The sequence below is a fragment of the Xiphophorus maculatus genome, chromosome 16 (assembly GCF_002775205.1).
Source record: "Xiphophorus maculatus strain JP 163 A chromosome 16, X_maculatus-5.0-male, whole genome shotgun sequence".
Lineage (NCBI taxonomy): Eukaryota > Metazoa > Chordata > Actinopteri > Cyprinodontiformes > Poeciliidae > Xiphophorus > Xiphophorus maculatus.
In genome coordinates, this window is record NC_036458.1 from 5,267,530 (window position 1) to 5,294,390 (window position 26,861).

Below are 26,861 nucleotides of genomic sequence, written 5' to 3' on the forward strand. Positions count from 1 at the left end.
TCATAATTAATGCAATGTTTTTTGTTTTTATTGCCTACATCTAGACGCCCCCCCCCCCCCCCCCCCAACCATTACAACGTAACCATTTGTAATGGTTACGTTGTTTACCTTTAGTGTTGCAGCTTTGTTTCTTGTTTACCACCATTTAACACTCTCACGCTCTTCTGTTATTTCTTACCATTTCCTCCTCAAGTCTCCTCGTATCACTTCACTTGGGTTGCTTTTCGTTTTCTTTCTTATAAATAGTCTAAGAAATATAAATTCAGTGTACAAATCTGGGCTCAAGTACGTTGTGTGTTCCCATTATTGCGCTTACATCGGTGTCCCTCACCTCTGCTTGTGGGTCTGAATACCTTTGGGTGACATCCTTGTGACCACATTTCCCTGCTTGCCCTTTTTTTTTTTAGTTTCCTGTCTTATTTTTGTCCTCAACCTAGATCTCCCTGCCTTTACTCCTCCATCTCCACTTCTGCTTCACCACCCATGACACGCACCCCTCCCAACCTACCCCACTCCACCACTGTTCCCCTCTCCTGAATGTGTCTCTCCAGCTGATTGTCTCCCGTTTTCCACTCGTCCGTCACTCCGTTTTTATTTTCTTTTTTTGTGGCAGCTAGCAGCGGAAATATGAAAAAGACGGAGACAAATGCGAGCGGGGGAGGAGAAAAACATATTCAATAAGAGACTTTGCTTTGGGGAGATCAGGCGAGGAGAGTGTTGGCTTCCCTCCTGTCTCTCCCCTCTCCCCTCTCTCTCGCTGCTCTGGCTCAGTGTAAAGCATGTGTGTTGGTGTGTGCGTCTCTCCCGGCTCGGCTGTTGTTCGCCGCCGCCACAGATGAGCAGGGAAGAGGAGGTAAAGCGGATGTCTGTGGCCAGAGGAAAACAGGAGGAGTTTGGATCGACAAGCGAGACTAACCGGCGGCTCTGATCATCAACGGCTCTCCCTCTGTCTTCCCCACACACACACACACACGCACTCACGTGCGCTGTCAGGCTCACTCACACACACTCACGCCAGCTGGATGTCTCCTCGCTAGGCTGAACGAGAGAGAGGTGCTTTGGCTTGTCATTAGTTGAGGGCACGGGAGAACATGAGAAGCCTTGACGCGTGTTTGCATGCATAGTGTTTCTGAATGGAGATGAGCCGGTACTTTGTATACACAGGGGCTGCTTTTATTTGCTCGCGGCTGAAGTGACTCTCACCTCCTCCTCAGAGTGTCACACAGGACTTAACTCTGCTATTTTTTTCAATGAAATCGAGCAGCCGCGGGGGGCAATGGAGGATGAAAAAGGAGGAGAGGCATGTTGGGAATTGGGTGTGTGTATTGAGTGGATGTTTGGGGGTATAGTGGAAGCCACAGGCGGGCTGGCAGCCACAGTAACTCTCAGTTCAGGGGAGTGAATAAGAGTGGAAGTGGAGAGGAGAGGGATGTCCTGAGGGAGCATCTTTCTCCTCATTCGCTGATTCTCTGTGGTACTTCCTAAAGTCTCAGCTTTTTGCTTTATTCACCCCTTGTTTGTCATTTTGTTTTTAAATTTGCTGCTATGTCAGTTTTCTGTTTGCATTTGCCTTGAATCTCTACCTTTTACAGTATAGCTACTAATGCTTCGTCTCTCTGTGCAGGTGTGATCCCACAGAGGCTCCCTGGCTGACCAGGAGGAGGGCTAAACATGGATCTAAAGGAGGGTTGTGGCAGTCAGGGGAGCCACGAGAGCTCCAGTTTGCGCCCCACCTCCTGGCAGGCCTTCGCCGGTTCCAGCACGCTACACGGCCTGCGCTTCATCTTCCCATATGGTCATACCGGCATTCGCCGCTTGCTCTGGGCTGCAGCCTTGCTGGCCTGCCTGGGACTGTTCGCTCTGGAGAGCGCAGAGAGGCTCGCGTACTTCCTCTCCTACCCTCACCTGACCAGTTTGGACGCCGTGGTGTCGAGCAGTCTGGTTTTCCCCGCCGTCACCATTTGTAACCTCAACATCTACCGCTTCAGCCACCTGACCAGCAACGACCTGTACCACGCTGGAGAGCTGCTGGCGCTGCTGGACGTGGACCTGGCCATCCCGCAGCCACACCTGGCGGAGCCGGATGTGCTCGCTTTTCTGCAGGAAAGGACAAACTTCACAGCCTACAAGGCCAAGGCGTTCAACATGAAGGAGTTCATGGATCGGGTCGGCCATGACCTCGAGGAGATGATGCTCTACTGCAGATACCAAGGCCAGGACTGCAGCCATGGCGACTTCAAAACTGTGAGTGATGCCCATTTTCTTTTTCCTCTGCTGGACTTTGTCCAAAGTTTCCCTCCTCTGGAAGGTGCATGACCAGTTTTTAGTGCAAATAAAAAGTTTTGATGTATGCTGATAGCTGTGCTTTTCCTCCCACAGTGCACAGCTGGGAGTTTACTAACTGTTTTTCTCATGTTTTGCTTCACATGCTGCTTGCTGAGCTTTGTTCTGCTAATGCACTCTGTGCTGCTGTCTTGTTGTTGTCCTCACCCTAGAAATAATAGTGTTTTTTTTGCTCTTTGGCAAATGGAGAACAGCAACAAATCTGAAGTAATTTAATCATTGGAGTAAAATTAGAGTTTTCTGCTGGACTATTTCTATTGTGAATTCCTTCAAAACATCACGACACTTATTTTAATTTCTGCAGTGAAGGATTTTATTTCAATTTTTAAATTGAAGCAAACAAATGGTGTTTTTCTCAAAGCTTGATTGTTTGCAGGAGAAAACAAATTATTTGCTGTGCACATTGTGATTTCTGCTCTCTGGTTTTTGTTGTGGGTAAAATTAAAGCCTTGTTTTATGCCAGAGCGAAGTGAGCAAGTTTCTGGCACCAGCTTGGTTTGGTGCTTCACATCCACTTGTTGCACACTTAAACTCCCTCAGACTGAGAGTTAATGGAGTCCAGCAGTGATTAGTTGAGCTGTTCATGGAATTGAAGATTAGTATGCTGCAGAGGAAAATATTAAAACTTTTGATGCCTCATTTGTTCCCATCAACTTAATAAAAATAACTTCTGGAATTTGTGCAGCAATAAAGACAAGCTTTGTGAAATATATGCATGTAATTACAGACATTCTCACTTCTCTTTTTAAAAAAAAGCTGCACAGTTTTATACTGCTGGAATGCATTTATTCTGCTGCTAATACATCTTTGTGACTTGATGACTTGATAAATGTTTAATTTTATTATGTGATATAGAAGTATATCTCTTCTTGCACACATCACACATAAAGCACAACCCATGGTTAAAATGTACCTTATTAACCGTGGGATTTTAATTTATTTGCAATATTGTGTATATTCAAGCATAAAAATGTCAGTTTTTTCATTATTGGGCTGCTTCTGTTTTCACACTAAAGGCTATGAATGCTGTTTGAGGTAGCAGCAGGGCAACATAGTTGGATTGTGCAAGGCTATTTTTAGAGGTCTGCTTCCAATGGTAGTATGAGTGTTATAGTATTTTAATGTACCACTGGTTTGCCGGATGACCTTTGTTAAAAAGCATTTACATGCAGATTGAAATGGGAATATCTGTGGCAAGCCTGAATAATGTTGAATCTGGGAATGATTTGCTTCTGAAATATATATTCTAGTTCTTAGGGGCAGGTTTTGATGGCTATAGTTATTATTATTATCATTATTTCAAGTTAATAGCGAAGTGAAGGCACAAAATCAAGTGATTGCATTAAGGACAGGATATAAAATAGATGCAATTTTTGTACTTAAAAATAGGCAAAACAAAGTTCTTTATATTAGTAATGCATTGTATATAGTCACTAACATCGATAGCGGCCAATATTAGTAATTATTTAACATATTGGTTAAAAAATGACGGAAAAACATAAGGCAATGAAAAAGATTTGATTGTTTTAAATTTTTTTAAATCCTCCTTCCAGTTTGCATAGTAAAAGTGTAATAATGTGTGAAGGAAAAATTTAGTAGACAAGTTTAAATAAATTTGAATGTACACTTTATGATGTTTCTATTAAAGGTTTGCACTCAGTTGCAGCTCAACAGGATATATGCTTTTCTGACCCTCCTCAAATAAGTGAAGACCAGGGTGTTCAGCAGTTAGAAATGTGAAGACATGGCTAAGGTGATAAGCGTAGATTGTAGAAATTCAGTTTCTAGTATCTGTTTAGCCATCAGCAGAGAGGCCTTTTTGGAGAAACGCCTTACATTGAGCTGTGAATGTGTATGCAACTCTGCTCCACTGAAACTTACAGATAAGTAACGTATAGATTTTTACCTGACACTTGTGTCAGGGGGTGTGACTAAGTAATGTGTGATGTATCCTATGTAAATGAGGGGACGTTCAGCCCCAAGTCAGAACTCATCCGATTCTCACTGAGATGTGAGCTTTGTATGTTTTCTCCATTTGCAAATGTTAATTAAAGCTGTGTTTGTTCTCTTTTAAAGCTGAAGTTTGGTCTCGAATTTTGTGCAACTTAACAAATGTTTGATAAATGCAGTAATTTTCACATTGATTAATAATAATTTGAAACCATTTAGCTTTATTTTGCTTTATCACATCTTACCTTTAATATTTTACCAATCAGTGTTTTGAATTTGGACTAACTTGTATATAAAATGGGCATTAATAAATCCAATGGGCTTTTCTTTTTACGACCCGTTTGGTTGAGCTGTGCTTTTAAAGTTAAAGTCAGAATTATTAGACCCCATGATAAAATCACACAAAATGTGATGTCTGTGATGTTTCCAGGGAAATGACAAATAAAATAAAAAACTGTTCAAGTTGGAGTTTTATGTTTTATTGATGTAATGAATTGCAACAAGAAAACTAAAAAATAATTATTAATTCTGACCACAACTATGTAACGGGGTCGAAAATGCCCCTCAATTTTTTTGATCAAGATAAAGTTTTCAAAAAGAAGTTGCAATTAGTTTACAGTACTCTATTCATTTTCAAAAAATTTATATCTTATTACTTTACAGTTTGAAACACTCATCATCCAAGTTGGTCCAGATTCTACAAAATTTGTGGAACCTCTGAATAAGATGTTACTACAATTCAAGCAGGTTTAAGGTTAAATATTTTGTTTCAGATGCCTAGAATGCTTTAAAATACAGAAAAAACTTTGGAGATGCAAGTCTGGATTTTTCAGATTTAAAACATGAACTAACTCTGCAAGCAGGAACACTGAGCTTTACAACATGCTTACATCCCCTAACAAGCTGCAGATTGAAGAATACCGATTTAATCTTTTCACAAAAGCTAATTATTTATTGGGTTGTGCTGTGGTGGCGCAGGGGTTAAGCACAACCCACGTATGGAGGCCTTAGTCCTTGACGCAGCTGTCGCAGGTTCAATTCCCAGCCTGGCGACCTTTGCTGCATGTTCTCCCCTTCTCTCATTACCCACTTTCCTGTCAATTAACTATCAAATAAAGGCCACTAAAGCCAATAAAAAAAGCTAATTATTTTTGATAAATCTAAAGAGAGGTTGCAACTTTTTAGGTATCAAATCTGAATGCTTCCCTAAGTAAAGCAACCATATGATATATATTTTAGGATTTTTCTCTTCTGCAGAAATATTTAGTTTTTAGACGAGCAGGCATTATTCTGAAAGCAGCAGCTCAACACAAAGTGAGTAAATGACTCAGTGCTGCTACCACAGCAGACATCAACAACGGAAACAGCAGGGACTCTCTATCCTCCATACAGTAAGTCGCAGCTTCTGTGCGTGCATGCATCCATCCATCGATGATTTAGAGTCCGTGGGGGCGTAAGTGATACAGTCATATGGCCAAACCTCTGTCTCTATGCTCACATTCATTAACCTTTTTTAAGCTGGAAGCTTATGGCTGTAGACTCACATATAATCGAGTTGGACAAACTTTATTGAGCCTTTATTGCTGGGTTGCAGATGACGTAGTACCGACGTCACGCAATGCAGATGAGTGTCAGGACGTAAATGCAGCTTGTTTACTTCTCTTGATCCAGCATCAAAATGCCTAAAGTCTGTGTCCTGTATGGTTGTTCCAACTGTTCTAATAGAGAGAAAGATTAACGTTATTTTTCGTGTTTTGAAGGCAGTTGGTCACAGTGGAGATGATTTTTAAAAAATTACAGAAAAAAGTGGATCAACAATCTACAGCTAAAAACCAGAGGTGCAGAAACTAACAACGCCAGAGTTTGCAGCAACCACTTTCTAACAGTCGCATCGTTTAAATCATATTTTCACATATTTTATTGGACAGCTGCTTAGAAAGACTATCATTCATATGTAAGGTGAGATATATTATTTTTGCACCCTAGCTTGGTCAAACCGTGTTTTAATGGGGTTTCTGTAGATCACTGCGGATGTTTGACCTACATTCTAGAAATGCAGAATGACTCAACATTAACATCCTACTCCAGCATGAATTTGGGTTTACAGAAGCTAAATTAATTATTTACAAGTAGATCCAAGCTTATAGAAATAACATGGGTTAGCTTGTTGTTGGCGATAGCGACAGCATTGTTATTGTAGACTAATTATTTAAAAAAGCACAACTCACTACTCACCTGGACAGAAACAAGTCGGCAGCCATTTAATGCTTCTTTTGACTCTAAATTTGACCCAACCTGAAAATGAATGCTTGTATGCTTGCAAATCTTTGAAGTTTTCATCTGGCTCATCGTTTAGCAGCTAGTTATGTCGATCGCCTGGACGCCGGGTAAATCCTTAAGACTACATAGGTCTTATTTACCGAGACGATATGGGTCATATCCTAAATATACGCATATTATTTCGAGATGCCTCGTCTGTTCCGGCCCATTTAAGGCATTAGTGTACTTGCTGTGATCCATTTTGCTCTGTTTTGAACCGGAGAAATCCACTTCCTGACCCCATCTGAATTTTGCACGTCATCCGGGTCGTGTGTCTGAAACCCAGCAATATGCAACAGTGAAACATGTAGCAGTTGATCCACATGTAAGCAGCCTAATGAAGCCTTCCTCTGCTTTGCTCTTTGTTTTGTGGAGTGGACTCTTGTTGCCATTGACGAAGTGGATCAGTGGCATTATTGTGCCTCAACCGTGTCAAATTCAAATCATTAAAGCCTCTGGGTCTGAGTCAATTACTACTGGATTGATGACTTCATGTTTTATCTTGAGATTTGTTCAATTCAGAGAAGCTAATTGGAAAAACAACAATTGTGAATCAGACGTTGGCTGTAGTGATGATCAATTCACGCCTTCAGATGGATGCCTGCCCTGCGGCTGATCCTTACTGCAGTGAGCCGTGGCAACTCCACAAGGCTCCGTCTGTCAGGAGAGCATGGAATTTTCATGTAGACATTTCCAGAGTGTTAGTGCAAATCTATCTTTATTCTGTATTTGTCTTCCCATGTAGCCTATTGAGGCTCCATTTAACTCCCCCTTAGCAACAATCTTACATGTTGTGTGACACATCTTTCACCGCAAACCATGTTCAAATATAATCATGTTGACAGAGAGGCTACTAGAAGGGACTGTCATCCTCTTTGCCCTCTGCCTGTTGCTGCTGAGTTTCTCCACTCTTCCGTCTATTAACTTCTTCCGTCTTTACTCTCTTTGAATTCTACAGCATTTCTTCATATCTCCATATCTGTTTTGGAGGAAAGTAAAACAGGCATGCATGGCCACAGTTGAGCTTAAATTCAGGAAAAAAAATGGTGTTGCTGAAGTACATGTGAACATGAATAAGCACACACACATGGAGAGAGCATATTAGCATGACACTCCAGGGACCCGAGTCAGCGTTTGAGTGGCACTGTGATGAATGACCGTGGGGAGGATTATGGGGACGCGGGAGTCTGTGTGATGTGACTGATGGAACTGGAGCATTGCACTGCACAAAAGGGGAAATGGAAGTACTGTGCACATTCCCACTGATATGTGCGGTGTGTCACCTTGGATAGTTTTAAGCATTTTTCAGATTTGCAGACCGCTCCTTTTTAATTTGCGTTCATACGTGAATGCCTCGCAGACCTACTTGACATGATTCTTCCTAAATGAGCGCTTTAGTACACTTGTTTTTGAAGGATGCTTAAGAAATGAGGGCACATCTCAAAGAATATCTGTCAAAAGCTTTTTCTCACCTTCAGTTCAACTTCTCTGAAACTGTGCTGAGTTGTTGCAGTGCAGCTTAGTAAAGAGTGAGTGTGCGTGAGTGAGAAAGTTGCTGGTGGATTAACAATGCAAAAAAGTAAAAAATAAATAAGATACTATTAAATGATTTTGTCACATTTAAAGAAAAGATTATTGCTAATATTCCATGGGTCAGTTCCTACCTTATTAGAAATTATTGATTGTTTTCAGCTAAAGCTAACAATTACGTGCAAAAAATAATATCCTTTAAGTATAACTTGGTTCCTGGCATCATTTACTTGAAAATATCAGTTTTATTTCTCCAGAAATCATTGCAACTAACAATATGCTGCTATGTCAACTAATACTAAAAATAAATCTTAAAGATGCTGAGTAAACATGCATGCAAAGTTAATTATTTTTGCATAAACATTGGTTCTAATGCTAAGAAAGCAATTCTCATTTTTGCTTTTCTTGCCTCTACATTCTGCAGTATTAGAAAAAAGCTTCTTTAGACAATTACATAATTCAAAAATTAATATTTAACTAAGCACCTGTTCAGACAAACATTCAAATAAGAATAGCTTATTATTGCTGGGTTATTACACCCAAGCTCCACAATATGTTGGGTTGTATTAGTAATTGTAATTGCAAAGAGCTTGGGTGATTATTTTTCAAGCTCTCTGCATATCAAGAATATATTTAGTCAGTTACATGGATGCTAACCGTTTATTATGCTCAAACCTGTTGAATATATTGATGCTAAACTCGGAGTCATAGTGATTTAAAAAAAATAAATGTCTGAAAGTGTGAGTTATTCATAATTAATGTCCAGATATCAATTTTCAGCAGAATATTGCAATTTCTTTTATAACATCCAACGCTATTATAAACCCTCCCTTTTTTTTCTGTACATGTTTTTATAGGTTTTTAATTATGCAGTGAGAATCTTTGTTAAATTATGCACAGAATTTTAAGCCTTTTAAAAATATTATAATAGAAGACGGGCCAAAACCATATTTTATGGTTTTAAAAAGCAAACATTTTAAAATAAAGGTTTAGCTACAGACTGAAATAGTATCAAAACTTGAAATGCACCAGAGGTCAGGCTCGTGCAAGGGGCGGCCTAAGGTCACGCAGGCTTCCTTCCCATTGAATGAGGTTACATATTTCAAAAGGAAAGATTCACAGGAATCATGTGATGTTGAGGAAAACAGAAGTTTTATCAAAGCAGGCTCACAGGGATCAGGTGATCAATCTTTTTTCGTGCAGATGGGACAGTCAGTTTGATTAGGAGGTAAAGCTTCAATGGCCACGTCGGCTAAAAGCTCCCTGTAATTCATCCAAAGTGTCGAAATTAGCTCTCATTAATGCAGCCACATAATGAAAATTGGGTCATTTTGTTCTTCAGGACACCAGGCTGGGTTGAACTATTTCAACATAACTTTGTTTTATGCAGTAATGTGCTTGGACAGCAATGTTGGTATTTTGTTTCTACTAGTTCGCTTCCATTTTCCGGTTTTTTATCTGCAAGCGACATGAATATGTTTGAGAAACAGTTATTTGTACAATTCTCCACTGAAATAAACAACGGTAACACTTTATTTAAAGGCTGTACATAAGACTGACATGACACAGTCCTAAACATTACAAACATTGCATTATTTGGTAAATAATAACAATTACTGCAAAGTTGTACTAAAACTTGCATTAAAAGTCCATTATAATGGCCAACTGCGCATTATTTGGTAAACAGTGACACTTTTAATGCAAAGTTGTATTATAACTTGCATTATTAAAAAAGCACTTTAAACATGAGGAAATATTTCATATATATTCAACCAAATCTTGAATAATTCATGAATTGAAACATCATTCAGTAAAAAATGTGAAAAAGAGTCTTTTGTTATTAATGACAGGTATAAATAACCATGAACTGATACGGACTCTATTATAAAAATAGGATTGCTGCAGTATTTTATTCTGACATTATGACCTTAGACTAACCCAAGGTCTCAGACTCTTTAAATATGTAAAGATGAGAATTATTCATTAAAATTACATTCTGTTTATGACCTGAAATATGAATAAAATAGGTAAAATATCACATCAGTCATGTCCATGAACAGAACACTATAACCTGTTCTTCAAATGAAAGAACCTAATTTAATCAGTTTTAATTGTGTTGCAAGTATGTATGGAACATTTTAAATGTTTAATAATGAGCAGCAGTTCCAGTTGAGTAGCAGGTTCTGTTATTCTGTTCACTTGGTCTTGGTGCTTTCCTGAAATGAAAATGTGCATTGCATCTTGGGAAGTCATTCATAAGATTTTCTCATACTGACCAATCAAAGTGAAGCTTACAAAGCAGGCCTGGACTTCCAGTTGAATGAACTAATAGAAATAATTCATGGATACGGCAGGCAGGAATTATCCAGGGATGTTTTTGACTGCATGAAATCCAGTCAACTCCATTCTTACGCGGCTCTTATACACCTTGAGTGATTTTTCTGATGGTTATTTTATTTTATTTTATTTTTTCAGGAAAAAAGGGCAGAGTTTATAGTACAGTGCTACAGGTCATGCACAAAAGAAATATGTTCTGTACAAATTGTAGCCACATCTCTCTGGCTAGAGCTCTAAAACCAAAAACATGAGCATAATTTAATGTTTACAATTCAAACTGTAAGAAAATTCATTTTATTATATGTCAAGTTTTGTCAGGTTTGCTTGACTGTGCGATTCCCCACTTGAAAGGATAGTCTCTACGATAAAACGTTTAACTGGATTTCAATTTAGCTGATCCATCTTTATTTTTATATGATGGTTACCATAGTGATTTAGCCTTTCAGCCACGTAGGTGAAAAACCTCAAAAGAAACAGAAACACATCTGTTACATTCTGAAATTAACAAGATAAATACATTGTGAAATAATCAAACAGATTTCCACCCCTTTAAACTACCGTATTTTCCGCACTATAAGGCGCACCTAAAAACCTTCAATTTTCTCAAAAGCTGACAGTGCGCCTTATAATCCGGTGCGCCTTATATATGGACCAATATTGAGCCACAACAGGTCTCGCAACTACGGTAAGAAGCCACCGACTTTATTTTCCCCGTAGAAGAAGAAAAGGGGAAAGCAGCCGCCGATGCAGCCAGCGGTGCACGCTGGGTTTTGTGTAAAGACCCCAAAATGGCTCCTATTAAGAGACATGCTTACAACGCAGAGTTTAAGCTCAAGGCGATCAGTCACACAGTAGAACACGGGAATGGGCTCTTTGCACCTGCCGCGCTGACGTCACAACCGCATGCGCAAATGCGGCTCTCTTTTTTCGCTTTGAGTTACCATGACAGCTAGAAAAGACAAAGTCTTATTTCAGACGCAAATAAAACAATACTATGAACATTGCTGTCTTCCTAATATAATGGGCTATTAAGGTTTCATGGATATCCAAAAGATCCTGAATTAAGAAGATGGTGGCTTGTAAATATTCGTCGCTACCAGTTAAAGCTAACGCCGCACAGCAAAGTTTACAGCCTTCACTTCACTCCGGATCAGCTTCTTCAGTCTAAAGAAGAAGGTAAAAGAGCCTCCTGTGTTATTTCCATGGAATCACTTCTGTATTCAGCCTGAAAGAGAGTTTATGGGAACGAGAGAGCAGACCACAGCCAGACAGCCGAGCTACTGATCTGCCTGTACACACTGCTGTAAACACCGTCCTGCTTCACAAGAAGCATGCAAAACTAATAAAGCGAAATAACACGGAGACCTTAAGGAACACGGCCATATTTTTCTAAAAGCAACAACTTTGAACCTGAACAGTCAGCTGAACTAGAACTCTGACACCAGAGCTAATGTTAAGCTATGGGCTTGTTGTTCTTCAGAAGCAAAAAGCCTGAACCGTAAAATCCCCGTTACTTGGTCTCTGACACTGACGACAATAAACCACGTAATACACTTGAAAACAAGGTAAAAACATTGTCCGTTAATGAATGATGAAAAATGTTTAGATACTTAAATAGCACATTTTTACAAGAAAAATGTCTCGCATAAGCTAAAGCTAATGTTAGCCACAAAGTTTAAAGAAAGTAAAACTCACCTTCGTATCTGTGTATAACGAGGCGAACATCTTAAAACCGTTCTTCAGCTTATTGTCGGGGCTTCGGATCGACGTTCATCATTAACTGTTACCTTGGACAAGCCCTGCAAATACCGAGTGTAAAGAGCCTTTTTCAATAGATCGGAAAAGATTGAGCCGCTTTTCCCCGAACGCGGAAGCTGAGGTGCAAAGAGCCCATAGAGCAGCAGCGAGAGAATTTAACATGAACAATCAATGGTGCGGAAGTGGAGGAAGCAACAACTGTTCATTTTGGGAATGAACGGAGTTTTCAGAATGCTGGTTTGTAAAAGTTTGACTGACCTATATGACTATTTTGTCGACATTCCCTTTAGCGCAGCTCCATCTAATGGATGCATAACGTAACCCCAGCCTCTACTGTAGCGTCTATTCTATGCGCCTTATAATGCGGTGTGCCTTATATATGAAAAAAGTTTTAAAATAGGCCATTCATTGAAGGTGCGCCTTATAATGTGGTGCGCCTTATAGTGCGGAAAATACGGTAATTATTCCAAAAGTATAATAAATAGCAAATATTTTATAGTAAAATTCAACACCAATAAATACATTTGCATATTTATTTATATTTTTAGTCAAAATTCTATTCTTTTTCACTTTCTACCACAAACAATAAACACCAAGTGTATTTTTTATTTTTATTTTTTTTAAAGTTGCTCACTTGATTTCAATAATATTAAAACGGTTCAGTACAACAATCAGAGTCCATGTGCTGCTCCAATGAGATTCAGGAAATGAGCAACAGCATTGTGAGGCTTACCGGCCGTCCTTCACAGTTTGTAGAAAACTTTTGCACAGTTCTGAATTTACATGTTCTACCAGCACTGTTCTCATGCTGTGGCACTTTTTCAAAACAGGAGTGACGGGCCAGTCACACCAAAAGTACCTGCACTCTCTGATTGCTAGGAGATTGAGTCCACTTGGTTCTCATCACTAACGAGCAGAGAAGCTGCAGAAAGGTGCAGCAGAGGGGAGTGGCTACCTGGCAGTTCACCAGAACATTAGAATAAAATTGTTCTAACCTTTTAAAATAAGTATTTTATAAATCTTCAGTTCTTAAAGAGTCAGATTTGAATTTCAGAGCGTCTGATGCAAAGTCACATTTTTCTTTAATTGTTTTTGATATATACAACACAATTGTGCTATAAAATGGCAATAAACAATATTTCCTTTTTAAGGATGTTTCTCCACCTGATAGTCTGTCTCAGCTGCAGTTGGCAAGGTTCAGAGCAATCAAAGTTTGAAGAATTGAAGAGAAACTTATCAATTAACAGTTGCTGCTGAGAGGGCACAAGATATTTTCTATGTCAAAATATGTATAAATATATATTTTTACCCATGACCACCCACTGAATTAAAACTGATAATCCTGACTCCTGATGTGATTGCATCAGTGAAGGGAGATCATGTACCAGTGGTGTGTTCCTTATTGAACTTCCATGGACCAAGTTTGTTTTTGCCAAGTGTGATTACCAGCTTGATTAAATGCTGATTGATTACACCAACAAGGCAAATCAGCATGTCTGCCACAGTGTATCAACTCCGATTGCCTCCCTGGCTCTCCTTGCAAGTTGTAGTGAGAGTAAAAATACCCTTTGAGATAAGCAGGCCAGGGAGGATGCTCCCACGCTCCCAGGCTTAATGTGTAACCTCATAGCAGCCAGATCTTGCATCAAACAGAAGCTAATTAGCTACTCATCCCCTGCTCTGACCTAAGCCTTGTTGGAGCAGCACCATCAGTATAATGGCTTTGGCTGGTTACAGCGTTGGTAATTAGCCGGTACATGCAACCTGTGGCCTTAGCACTTTAGTGAACGATTATTGGCTGGATTTGCTCTAGTTCAGCCAGTGGCAAGCAGCAGGATGTCAGAAACCCATTATGTAAGTATTCCACGGCCTTTTCCTCCCGTCTCCATCTCACTAACTGCATTTTAGCACTTCCAAGGTTTTTTATTCTCAACGCTTAAAAGCCCAGTGCATCACATTAGATTTTTGTGGATGTACTGTATTAATCATCAAGACGATGTGGCATTATAGTGGCATTTTGGATTCCCAGCAGGCGTAATGACTCAGTATTTCAAAGGGCATGGAAAGCATCACCGCCACCACCACCCACAAGCGTTTCCCCACCTAAAATGCCCTGGATTGGCAGGAGGAACCTGTGCTTTTTTTTACCAGCTAGTAAGAACTGGAGTGTTGGTACAGACGGCTCAATATGGATACGGCTTTCTGCAACTGTTTGCAAAGCCATTTATAGTAGCTTGATGATAAAATGTCTGGCGTGTTGAGGCTTAAAGGAGCAGGATGTTTACCTGATTTTTGTTCTTTTTGGTTTGTGTAATAGATTAGTGCATGGGAAATTAAGATGTTATTCTGCTGTGCCAAAATTGGTTATATTAGCGGGAAACTATTTGCCGTTCAATGAAAAACAAACATTTTGTTTTTTGCATTAGGCTTGGTTAAAGGACCTCAGGCAAAAAGACACATTAAAACTAGATTTTCAGGTTGATTTACATTACTTCATCTAATACATAATTCATATTTTATACATCCTGTTTATCAATAATTTATCTCTAATGAATTACTGAGTCTTAAACCTAAGTACATTTTTTATTAAATGCTTATTTCATCATTTAGACATAATTAGGGGTGGGTGATTGGAAGAATTTATTGACCATAGAAGCTTGGCTGAGCCAATCAATGTTCAACTATTTTTTTTCTTCTGTTCATATTAAAATGCAGCTGATTAAAACCACAAAATATTGCAATAAACTCAATTTAATTGATTTCATTATACATTGAACTCACCTCAGTCATTTCCTACAGCAACCAAAACTTCAGCGTTTTTCACAATGTGTCAAAATGCAGGTTAGCATATATTTTTTGTATGTTTTGGATTATCAAGACACAATATGAGACACTGTAAATATTGCGATTTGTCTGTTTTCTTCTATTATTTTTGACTCATATGTGCTTTGTACACACTGTGACATTTGAGCATTTTTAGACAATGTAATTTGTGTCTGGTGTGAGCATCTGCTGCTGGAAGACTGTTCAGCTGGCTAAATATTGCATTAGCATGTAAAATGCAAGTTCATAACACTTGGGATGTATTAGCCAACAGTTATTGCACTCGAAACAGCCCTTTGCTGTAAGAATATTGCACACAATGATTTTGCAGCCTTACACTGATTGTCTAGAACAAAAAGCTGTGTCCTACACACAGCGCCTACATGAATAGGTCACCAATCGCTGTCTGTTAGCCTGACAAAATGTCTGGAAATACACTCACTGGCCACTTTATTAGGTACACCTTGCTAGTACCGGGTTGGACCCCCTTTTGCCTTCAGAACTGCCTTAATCTTTCATGGCATAGATTCATCAAGGTACTGGAAACATTCCTCAGAGAGTCTGGTCCAGATTGACATGATAGCATCATGCAGTTGCTGCAGATTTCTCAGCTGCACATCCATGATGTGAATCTCTGGTTCCACCTCATCCTAAAGGTTTCTACTGGATTGAGATCTGGTGTCTGTGGAGGCCATTCAAGTTCAGTGAACTCGTTGTTCAAAAAACCAGTCTGAGATGACTTACGCTTTATGACATGGCGCGTTATCCTGCTGGAAATAGCCAAGAGAAGATGGGTTCATTGTGATCATGAAGGGATGGACATGGTCAGCAACAATACTCAGGTAGGCTGCTAAGTTGGTACTAATGGGCCCAAAATGTGCCAGGAAAATATCCCCCACCAGCCTGAACTGTTGATACGAGGCAGGATGGATCCATGCTTTCATGTTGTTGACGCCAAATTCTGACCCGACCGTCCGAATGTCGCAGCAGAAATTGAGACTCATCAGACCAAGCAACGTTTTTCCAATCTTCTATTGTTCAGTTTTAGTGAGTCTGTGTGAATTGTAGCCTCAGTTTCCTGATCTTAGCTGCCAGGACTGGCACCCGGTGTAGCCCATCCACCTTAAGGTCCAACGTGTTGTGTGTTCAGAGATGCTCTTCTGCAGACCTCGGTTGTAACAATTTGAGTTACTGTTGCCGTTCTATCAGCTCGAACCAGTCCGGCCATTCTCCTCTGACCTCTGGCATCAACAAGGGATTTGCCCCACAGAACTGCCGCTCACTGCATATTTTCTCTTCTTCGGACCATTCTCTGTAAACCCTGGAGATGGTTGTGCGTGAAAATCCCAGTAGATCAGCAGTTTCTGAAATACTCAGACCAGCACCAACAACCACGCCACGTTCAAAGTCACTTAAATCACGTTTCTTCCCCGTTCTGATGCTCAGTTTGAACTGCAGCAAGTCGTCTTGGCCATGTCTACATGCCAAAATGCATAGAGTTGCTGTCATCTGATTGACTGATTCAACATCGGAGGCAGTTGGACAGTTGTACCTAATAAAGTGGCCAGTGAGTGTAAATCACCTGTCACCCATCCATAGACATTAAGCCTTGCAAATGATCAAGTTTATGAGTAAAAAGACACTGATTGTCCTGTGAAAGTGTAACTGTATTTGATCATCACAGTCTGGTCCTCTCATTACCATATGCCTCCAATTGCCACTCCTGTCCAGAAAAAAATCCACTTTATTGACTTTAATCAGACTAAATGTTTGTTTGTTTTTAGGTCAATTAAGATTACAACAACTATTTCTGTTTGCAAAATGCCAGAATAACAAGAGGGAGTATTTTTTTCCCCTTTTAAATTCAGACGTTGACATAAACTAGGGCAGCGACGTCCGACTCCCTTCCAGAAGGGCTGATGTCCTCCTTCAACAGTTAATTCAGATGGCCTAGTTAGCTTGTTAGAATGTCATTAAACTCCACAGTAACCTGGTAATGACTCATTAATTTGATTTAGGTGCATAAAACCAGGAGAAAATCTAAAATGTGAATTACATGGGCCCTAAAGGACCGACTTTAAACACTATTTCACCTACATTACTTTGCCTTTGAACAGGAAGCCCAGATGATGCTGACATGGTTTGTTAGTTTCTGAGAGATTAACAACTTCTCAGTTAAACTGGAAGAACATCTGTTAATGTATTTATAGATAGCATCTCAACCAAAATATTAGGAATTAGTATAAGGGAATTCTGCTCAAACAATTATACCAGAGCTAAATGTGTTTAAATGCGCTAAATGTACCTTTCAACCCCCAATTAAAAGATTTTGTGACGATGCTGGCTGAAGCTTGTAAGATGTCAAGTTCTACCGTTTCAGGAAGAAGTAATTTCTCCATAGCAACACAAAAAAAGTCAGATTACAGCTTGCTTGTTGCTGTAAACAGAGATTCCGGCATTTGGAGGAAAAATCAAGAAACTTGCACGCCTCGGATTTAAAGATGAGCATTTATTGTTTTATCATTTATCATAACAAACATCTTATAAGAATTTAGGTTTATTGTTATGATAAATTCCAATTAATGTTGTGTTAATGTTTAAGAGCAATATTTGTGTTTGCCACACAGTCACAGCTATAAAGTTACTTTAAAAAGTAGTAATGCATAGTTCTTATCACTTTTACGCTTAACAAAATAAACAACATTAGAACTCAACTGCACCAGTTCTGTCAGGAGAAATTGGCCAAATTTGTGCTCCCTCTTTGGTGAGGCTTCTTATCTAGCATTGTAGCGGCGCACAAATCAAATTTCTCTCCCATTTGAAGCAAAAACCAAATTGTGACTTTTAAACAGAAGCATGTAACAAACCATGGTTTTTGTGTACTTGTACACCTCTATTATGTACTGTTTAAATGTGTAAAGAAGCCTTCTATTTAACTTTTTTAAAAAATGTTTGCCCTTGTACCATCCACTGGAGAAATACAAAATCCTACCAAGCATTTTTGATCTAGTTTCTAGTGCAAATATCTTAGCAAACTTGAAATGAGACAAAACAGACTTGCATGTGACTTTTAACAAGATATAGAGGCTTATTTTAAGTTAAAAATGTTTAATATTGATGAAAAAGTATTAGTTTCATTGGCAGATTATTTAACTTATAACAAGACATTTTCCCCATGCTATTAGTAAATCTTTCTGCCAATAGAACTACAACTTTTTTAAAATAAATATCAAGGAGTTATTTACCTAAAACAAGCCTCTATATCTTGCTAAAAAGTTACTTTTAAGTTAGTCGTTCTAACTTGTAGTGTAGTAAGATATTTGCACTAGAAACTAGACCAAAAATACTTGGTAAGATTTTGTGTTTTTGCAGTTGTGACCCAAAACCACAGTTATAGTTTTTTTTTTTTTTTTTAGTAAACTTTACCAGTTTAAATTTTAGGACGTTTGGTTAAGGGTCAAAAACGTCCAGTAGAAGTTGGACACCACCTGAATACCCAGTGTTTAAAGTAGATCCACTGCCTTGTTTTTTTTTTTGCTTGCAGTGTGTTTGCCCAGCATGTCAGAAGAAATAGGACTTTGACTTTTTCTTTTTACATTGAGTTAACTTGCTGAGTGAGCACGTAATATCTAATGTAATGTTTCATTTTTGTGTTCAAAGTGTGTCCCGATTGTTCCACACAGACCAGCTGAAAACACAGCATTCATTCAAAATAATAAGAATTTAGGTTGTGCATTATTATTTAATGCAAACTATCTCAGATTTGATCATAAACAGCAGGGGGGAAATAGGGCACACGTCCAAGTCCTTTTGGTGAAACTTGTTGTTGAATATTCTCTCGCTGTCTTCCAAAGCGGTCTCAAAATGTGACTAATTGGTCGTAGTCTGAAGCCCCAGGTTGGGGATGTTGGCTGGCATCCACAGCAGTGAAAAGTAGGAGCTGAAGAAGTCGAGAGGAGAAGAGTGCACAGCCCATTACCTCAGCAGGCTGTCTGGGTACCCACTTCATCGTGGCCCCAGGAGGAGGAGGAGATGAAGCATGCCTGAGTGTGTGTTTGTTTCCCTGTGTGTGTGTGGGATTTTACGAGCTGCTGTGTGTTTATATTTTTGTGTGTCGCTTTGCTCCATAATGTGCTGTCACATGCAGTCAGGGTCGAATTGTTTTGCATGTCTGAGATTCAAGCTGCTTGATGCATTTGCTTTGAGTTGCTTTTAGCACATATTGACTTATGCTTATGAAATCAAAGGTCAAGTGGCTAGTTAACTCAAATTTCCATGGCTTGTTTGGGGGCTGCTCATTGAAAATTAGATGCTGTCTGAGACATTATTTAATCTCCATGAAATGCTGTCTTGTGTAGTTTTATTGATTGTTTTAAAGAATGTAATTTGTTTACCTGTGCGCAGACTGTAAAATGTTTCCTGAAGCGTACAGCAGGTATGATTCAATTCAGTGCATCTCAAAGTGTAGCATCCTCTAATGAAATCTTTTTGAGTCGGTATGAAATATTAATGTCTAAATCTACTATGGATCTCAGTGGACTGACTCATTCTCTTCAAAACATTAGTTTGGTTTTGACAGTAATTTATGTGGATTCTTACTGCTGACTGTCAAAAGGCAGGATAAATGTTGCACTGTATATTGGACTGAGTCAACTATTATTTCCACAGGAGTCTTTATCATTTGGAGAACAGGCTATGTGACCATAATACTTACAATTCACTGTTGAACTGCTGTTGAGGCATTCATAGACTTATTGGATGCATAGTGTCCGCAAGGTCATGCTGTTTTACAAAATGTAATGATTTTTATATCTACTGGTTCACTACTAAACAGGGCAGGTGAAGTGTCTTGCTCAAGGACACAACAAGAGACGTTTCCTGCATTTCTTCCCACCCATTTCCAGTCTAATCTACTGCAAATGAAGGCAACTAGTGTCATTGAAACCTTTAAAAAAATGAGAAAATGCTAAATAAATTTGCACTACTAATCCTGAAGGACTACACTGCAAAGACACAAATCTTACCAAGTATTTTTTGTCTAGTTTCTAGTGTAAATATCTTAGTACATTTGAAATAAGACAAACTAACTAAAAGTAACTTTTCAGCAAGACATAGAGGCTTGTTTTAAGTAAATAATTCCTTAATATTGATGAAAAAATACTTGTTTTATTGGCAGACAAATTAACTTATAATGTGGGAAAATGTCTTATAAGTTAAAAGAACTAGCACTTTTTCATCAATATTAAGGAATTATTTAAACACGCTCCGATATCTTGCTAAAAAGTTACTTGTCAGTTTTGTCTTATTTCAAGTTTGCTAAGATATTTGCACTAGAAACTAGACAAAAAATATTTGGTAAGATTTTATGTTTTTGCAGTGAACTGCACACCCAAGTTACAGCATGTCTAGTTTCTTAAAATCTGCTCCAGTTTTTAGGAGAATTTTGTTGAATGTGAACATTTTTATTCAACAAAAGTGGGATGAAACATGCCAATATTACCTGTTTAATCCCTGTAAAAATATTCTGCATGTGACTTTACATCAGTACATCTCAAATAGTAGGGGTAGGGTGTCCAGAGGGGGAAGTATACAGCTCACTGAGCCCTAGATGCTCTAACTTAGACGTGTTTTTGGTCGAGGGAGAAAAAAACCTGCTCTATACAGGCTGACAGACTCTTTCAGACTCCCTTTGTCCAGCTGTCTTTTTCTCTTTAATCTCTGTAAGCTGTCCAGGATTTCTTTTGATCCTAGCATCCATATTCACCTGAGAGCTGTGTGCTCTGGGCATTAGAGATTTCAGACTGCTATAATGGAAAGTGAGACATATGTTTGTCATTTAGGTTTGTCACTTTTACTTCTCTTGGTTCTTGGCTCACTTTGGGAGTGGATTGGCTTGAGTTTTGTAAATAAACATGAAATGAATCGTGTAATTAATTGGAAGTTACTTTATTGTTGGAATTCTTGAACAAACACAAATCCTTTAGATCTGTATGCTGCAAGTTAGAGTTGTTTTTTTTTTTTTGCTTTATGAACTGCTGCTGCATTTTCCCACCACACACCGAGGCTTTTCTGTTGCTGAAATAAACACCAGGCTAAAACTTGTCAAGATATCCCTTTGACAGCTCTACCTCCAGCGCCTCCCCTCCCTGTCTGCAGGTGCTGATGGAAAGGATCTCAGATTGGTGTCAGGACAATGTTCGGCCTTTTTGTCAAAATGATGCTTGTGTGCAGGACAGCATGACTGGAAATCATTTTCATTGGCCCCACAGGGCCAATGTTGGATTGATTCTCTTCTCAATCTGTCTCTCAAATAAATATAGATCTGTGTTTTTTAAAAGACTACTGTCTGAATACAATTGAGCTGAGTTATGTTAAAACAAAAAGTATGCTGATAAAAGATGGAAAGCTGTAAAAATGGAAATTTAGCTTAAAAAAACCCTTAAACACTGTGGAAAGAGTGGCGCCTCTACGGTTGGATGCATGTTGGCGTAGTGGGTATTTTGAGTGATGGCAGGAGGAGAAAAAGTCCTCATGAGTGTGTGTCTTCACTGATTTAGATAAGCTGAGACTCCAACGCAGGTTAATCAGTGTCTGAATCACCTGCTCAGTATTTCATCAAGCTCTGCAGATGCTTGATACTGAATCATTCATTTAGTTTCTCAGCCTGCATCTTAAACCCAGCAATTATGTTTGCTCCTTATTTAAAGGAGCATCTTTAAATAAGTTGACATAATTAATACCTCTGTGCTGACCTTTAGCCTGGCCAAATATGGAGAAGCAGCATTCAGCTTCTATGCACCACAAATCTGGAACAAACTTTCAGAAAACAGCTGAAAAATGTACTTCCTTTAAATAACGGCTAAAAAGCCACCTGTGATTAGCAGGGTACTATTTTACCGCAGTGTAGCTCATATCCATTTCCAGAAGGCCGCACTGACCTCGTTTTGTCTCTTTAGTGACTTGACCAGAGATACCTGTATCACTGTCCTTCAGCTTTCAATCACAGTCTTCTTTGTCTTGTTTGTTTTGATGTGAAGAGAGTGTGGTTGTCCACACCAGCTGACAAAGTTGGTCATGACCTCTTTGTATTCACCGTCGTCAACCTGTGACTCACGCCCAGCAGCGGCAGTGAACTTTTGAACTCTTTTAGGTAACAGCAAGCTGACGTGTGACGTGAGAAGGAAGGGGAATCTCCTTACTCCTCTGTGGCAGACCACCACCTCAGGCTTTGTGCTGAGATCTGCTCACATGGCAGTGTGCGCTCTATATAACAAAGCGAGATGCTTCTCCTTCATAGTAAAGTATTTTTAGTAAAAGTGGATGAATTATGCATTTCTACCTTCTTAAAAATAAGGATTTTTTTTTTTTGGTCTATGGTCCATATAGGACTGCTTTTTGCTGGAGTTAATTTACAAGTTAATGAGTCATGATCCAAAGCTAATTCTGTTTCTAGCAAATTAGCCTTAACTGAAGTTACTAATAACAATTCCAGATAAAGGAGTTTTAAGCTTGTTGTTTTTGTGGACTTATAACATGCCCTGATGCTGTTTACTATTCTGCTGTATCATAAATACCAGAGATTATTCTTTCAGAAATTTATGTCTTTTGAAAAATGCACCATCCTTCTTCTGTTTTCCTTGCATGCCCTGAAAAGTTGTTTACTTCTGTTTGTGAAAAATTAAGGTTTTGTTCTGCTGAGACCTGATAATGTCTCAATTGAGCTGCCTTCACAGCTTCACTGCTTTTTCAGTCGGCAGTGGAGAAAATGAAGCAGAGCCTGCACGAACAGTGTGTGTCCTCACCCATTCTTATTGTTGTTGTTGTTATTATCATAGTGAATCCTTGCTTGTGTGATTAGAAACCGTTCAAGGAATTTCTGTTCTCTTTCCGGAAAATGAACTGCTTAAAAAGGGGCGTTAAACTCCTTTTCACTTCAATATCAAATCAAGATCCTGAATGCTCTTAAAGGGCCGGTTGTGCCAGAATGTATTAATAAAACCTGCTAAACTGTTAAAATATCAATGGATTCTCAAAAATAAATATTATTGAACATCTTTTCAGTCCCTCCAGGAGTTTGTGATACTTTTTGTGATCTATTTGCAATAAAACGTTATTTCCAAAACGCAAATAAAAAAGTTTTAATGGTACTAATTTGGAAATATTTGCGCTTATTTATGACTGTAAGTGCGACTTTTTACTACTCACTGTATAGATCATGGACTATAATCTGACATCAGTTAAGGCTGAGGCAGCTGCTTAGTTTTTGACAATTTTTAAGAAAAATCTTTAATAAACTATAAATAATAAATGATGTATTAGTACATAAAAGGACAACGATTTGTTAATTTTGCATGAATTTCCACAATAATTCTCAAGATACTGGAAGGACTGATTGATATAATTTGGCAGTAAACAGATAATATAATACTTAAGCACACTTAGTGCTGAGTTTGGGGTCCAGAGGGCCACATAAAAAGATACAGTGGGCTGGATTTGTCCCACATGCCTTGAGTTTGACACTTGTGACTTAAAGCTCCTGAATTGAGATAAACACAATGGTAAGAAAACACGACATGCTTGCACAGGCACCATGCCCCCTTTTGCACAAAGAAAAACAAATAGTTTAAAACTTTGCTGGCTAAATTTCAAGAATCTGCATTATTAAAGTCTCATCAAGTCTTTGACAGGCAGAGAAATCGTAACCTCCTAACTTTTGACATCTTACATAATTTGCTTAGGGAGTGAACAGAGCTTGTGCTTCCTCTGAATTTCCAGTTTCTAAGAATTATTTCAAACTTCTAATTGTTTCTTTTAGGTCTGAAGCTTCCCTATGAGATATCCTTCATCATTTATTCTAAAAGCATCCAGAGCATCGGATATCCAGTATGTTTTTCTCACCTTCTGTCCTGGAAATAAAAAAGAGAACAACAGGACTTTGAGCTATTCTAGGTCTAATATCATCCTGCTAAGTTTGTGTGCTCTGTCTCCACTCAGTTCTGCTTTGGCAGCTGCTGTCTTACTTTCTCTCCACATTCATTATTCAAAGAATAGTTGCTTGGATGTCCATGGATTTGGATGCAAACTCAACTACATGTCGCTCTAAAGAGCTACTATCACCGTTACTAACTGTCTATTATGTATTGAAACAACAACAACCCATCCCACGCTGCTCGCTGTGATACTGGCTGGTGTTTTCTGAGGAGATGTGCGTTTCCCTGTAAAATGAATATGCTGGTTGGTTGTCACCATCAGCTGTGATGGGGGAAGGTTTGCTGTTTTAAACATGTACTGACAGCAGAAGACGTGCTGAAGGAGTATTTGATCTGAGATCTTACTTGCGCAATTACTCAGCATGAGTACTTGTGGCAGACAGACAGGTGGGAATGGAGGAATATTTATGGGTGAGCAGTGTGAAAAAGATCTGATGCCAGAAGTGGTGTTCTTAAAAGATGAGCTAGTACTTCACAGTTTCTACCAAAAATCACTTTTTTTTCTCATTAATTTGTATTGATATCACAATATTTTCTAGTTATTCATTGGGGGAAAAAAAATATTTTATTGTGCACCAATGGTTCCTCTGCCTAGGAAGTGAAAGGAGCCATCACAAGGGCCTGAACAACCAATCAGAATGAGGCTTGAAGAAACGTTTGACCATAGGCAGTTTTAACCCTCTGATGCATGAATTATGATCCTTTGCGTTAGAATTTTTTTCCCATTTTTTAAAATTCTTTTCTTAAGGCATAAAAAAGGTAGGAAAAATTTTTTGTAAACATAATTATCATTTATTTTTTATTTTTATGTGATCAATTGTAATTTTGTCCAAATACAAAGTTATTTGAAAAATACATCAGTAGTATTGTTCCTTAGGGGTTATCTGATGTCACAATATTTTTTTTTACTTGCAAGAGTCGTCTACAGTAGAAGGAGGGACCGGGTCGGTTCTCATGCTTTTTTGTCTGTCGGCCATATTGTATTTAACAAAAATAATTTCTTGCATTTGCAGCTGATGGCCAGTAGTTGATGGTATATTTTATGATGCATTAGTGTCCACTTCAGTGGTCTGTGTGCATTTATAACATAAAAATCCACAGGAAGCACAAGAAAATGGCTTTTAGAAAGCTGTCCACTGTAGTGACCACTATGCATGAAAGGGTTAAGCATGGACTTACTCTACTGAATAAAACAAATTTAGATTAGAGTTAACACATTTATTATTATTCAGTATTATATTCAAAAGATGCCAATTTATGTAACACTCTCACATAAAGTGTTCACCTTCATGTTGTTTAGAATACAAAATGTATTAAGACTACAGAGGGATCATTGATTCAACTTTGAGGGTTTGTTTCTGAAGGTTTGTGTGCTCTACTATTGTACTATACTATTTATTTTTTCTTTACCACACAAACAATCTAGGCTGTATTTATTTTGTGTCACAACAATCAGCTTTATGCTAGCTGGGATTTTTTTTAAAAAATCCTATTGTTAACAGCAGCAACATGGAATGGTGGTAAACAGAAAACTTTTCTCAACAACTGGTGCAGGAGAAATATGGACCTGAGTTTTGTTGCAGTGCTTTTTTCCCCCTGATACATGTTTCTTATGCTTTTTCAAATAAATAATAGGCTTACCAGAAAATATTTTTACACAACAAAACATGTATTTAATGAGCACAATTTCCAAATTCATCATATCATCGACCAAAACTAATATATTTTCATTATGAAAACCTTTTTCTCCATAAAACATCCTCTTTTGTATCAGAAACAGACTTGGAGGTTACAATTAATTGAGAAAGACTTTCTGTTTCTTGCTTTGATATAAAAATGCAATTGGTTGTATAAATATGTATTTATTAAGAATTAGAGCAGACTATTGTGTGGATGCTTCTATTTTTCTATCAACCTGTGCTTATTTCTCCTGTTACTGACCTCTGTAGCCATTCCTTAAATGCCATCTTTGTTCATTTAGCAGATTTGCTGCAGATGGTGTTGAAATTTTTCTTGTTGTTACTAAATATATCGTCTTTATTCACAATGGGCCTTTTCGTGGAAGCACCAACTACTGTGACAAATGTGTGAATGAGATACTAGCTGTTAATAAAACGTAAGAGCAGATTTTTTTATGAATAGGGCATCTCAATAAAAACTCGTCTTAGGTGTAATTGGTTCTTTCATCAACTAGAAAAGAAAAATCCTATTTGTTTTGTTGTGCTCATGTCAGTTGTTGGTGAAGCTTTGTCTGTGCATATTCTCTGGTTTTGTGTTTGATAGTAATACACTGAGCACTGAAAGAGTTGAATTTCATCATTTGCTTGTTTTTCATGCTGCCTCAGTGCAAAGGCTTGCCATTGCTGAATAATAACCCAATGCTTTCGGGTGTGTAATTTTTCTTCTCTGCTCATGCAAGTTTACCCACATGACACCTGAAACTACTGCGCCGACTGTCTAAACAACAAGTCCCCGTTTTTACTCCACTGTTGTGTTTACAGTGATATATTAGAAAAGGACTTTCCAGACCTCTGCCTCTCCTTGTAATTTCCCCACAGACTCCAAGTCACTTATCAATGTCATTGTGTATTAATAGTTATTTACAAATGATTATCAGCTGTGAGACACAGAAAAATAACTCTTTCTGTATTGATCCGTTTCTTGCAGGTTGTTTGGGTTATTCTGTTTTCCGATTATGTCCCTGTTGCTGTTTTGTTGTGGTGAAAATGTTAACATGCTGTAAACTTCAGACTTTAAAGCTGGGCCAATGCTACATTTTTTTTTACCACTTCTGCTCATTTGTTGTATTTC

At 38.5% G+C, this 26,861-nt stretch overlaps 1 protein-coding gene across 1 annotated transcript in view; it reads left to right on the plus strand.

Moving 5' to 3' along the window:
• Positions 1–628: 628 nt before the first annotated feature.
• Positions 629–26,861, plus strand: part of asic2 (acid sensing ion channel subunit 2) — a 355,639-nt gene continuing 329,406 nt past the window's right edge. The window contains exons 1-2 of the mRNA XM_023349282.1: positions 629–1,053; positions 1,625–2,244. Coding sequence (XP_023205050.1) covers positions 1,672–2,244 — 573 coding nt within the window. The 5' untranslated portion in view covers positions 629–1,053; positions 1,625–1,671. The remainder of the gene's footprint in view (positions 1,054–1,624; positions 2,245–26,861) is intronic.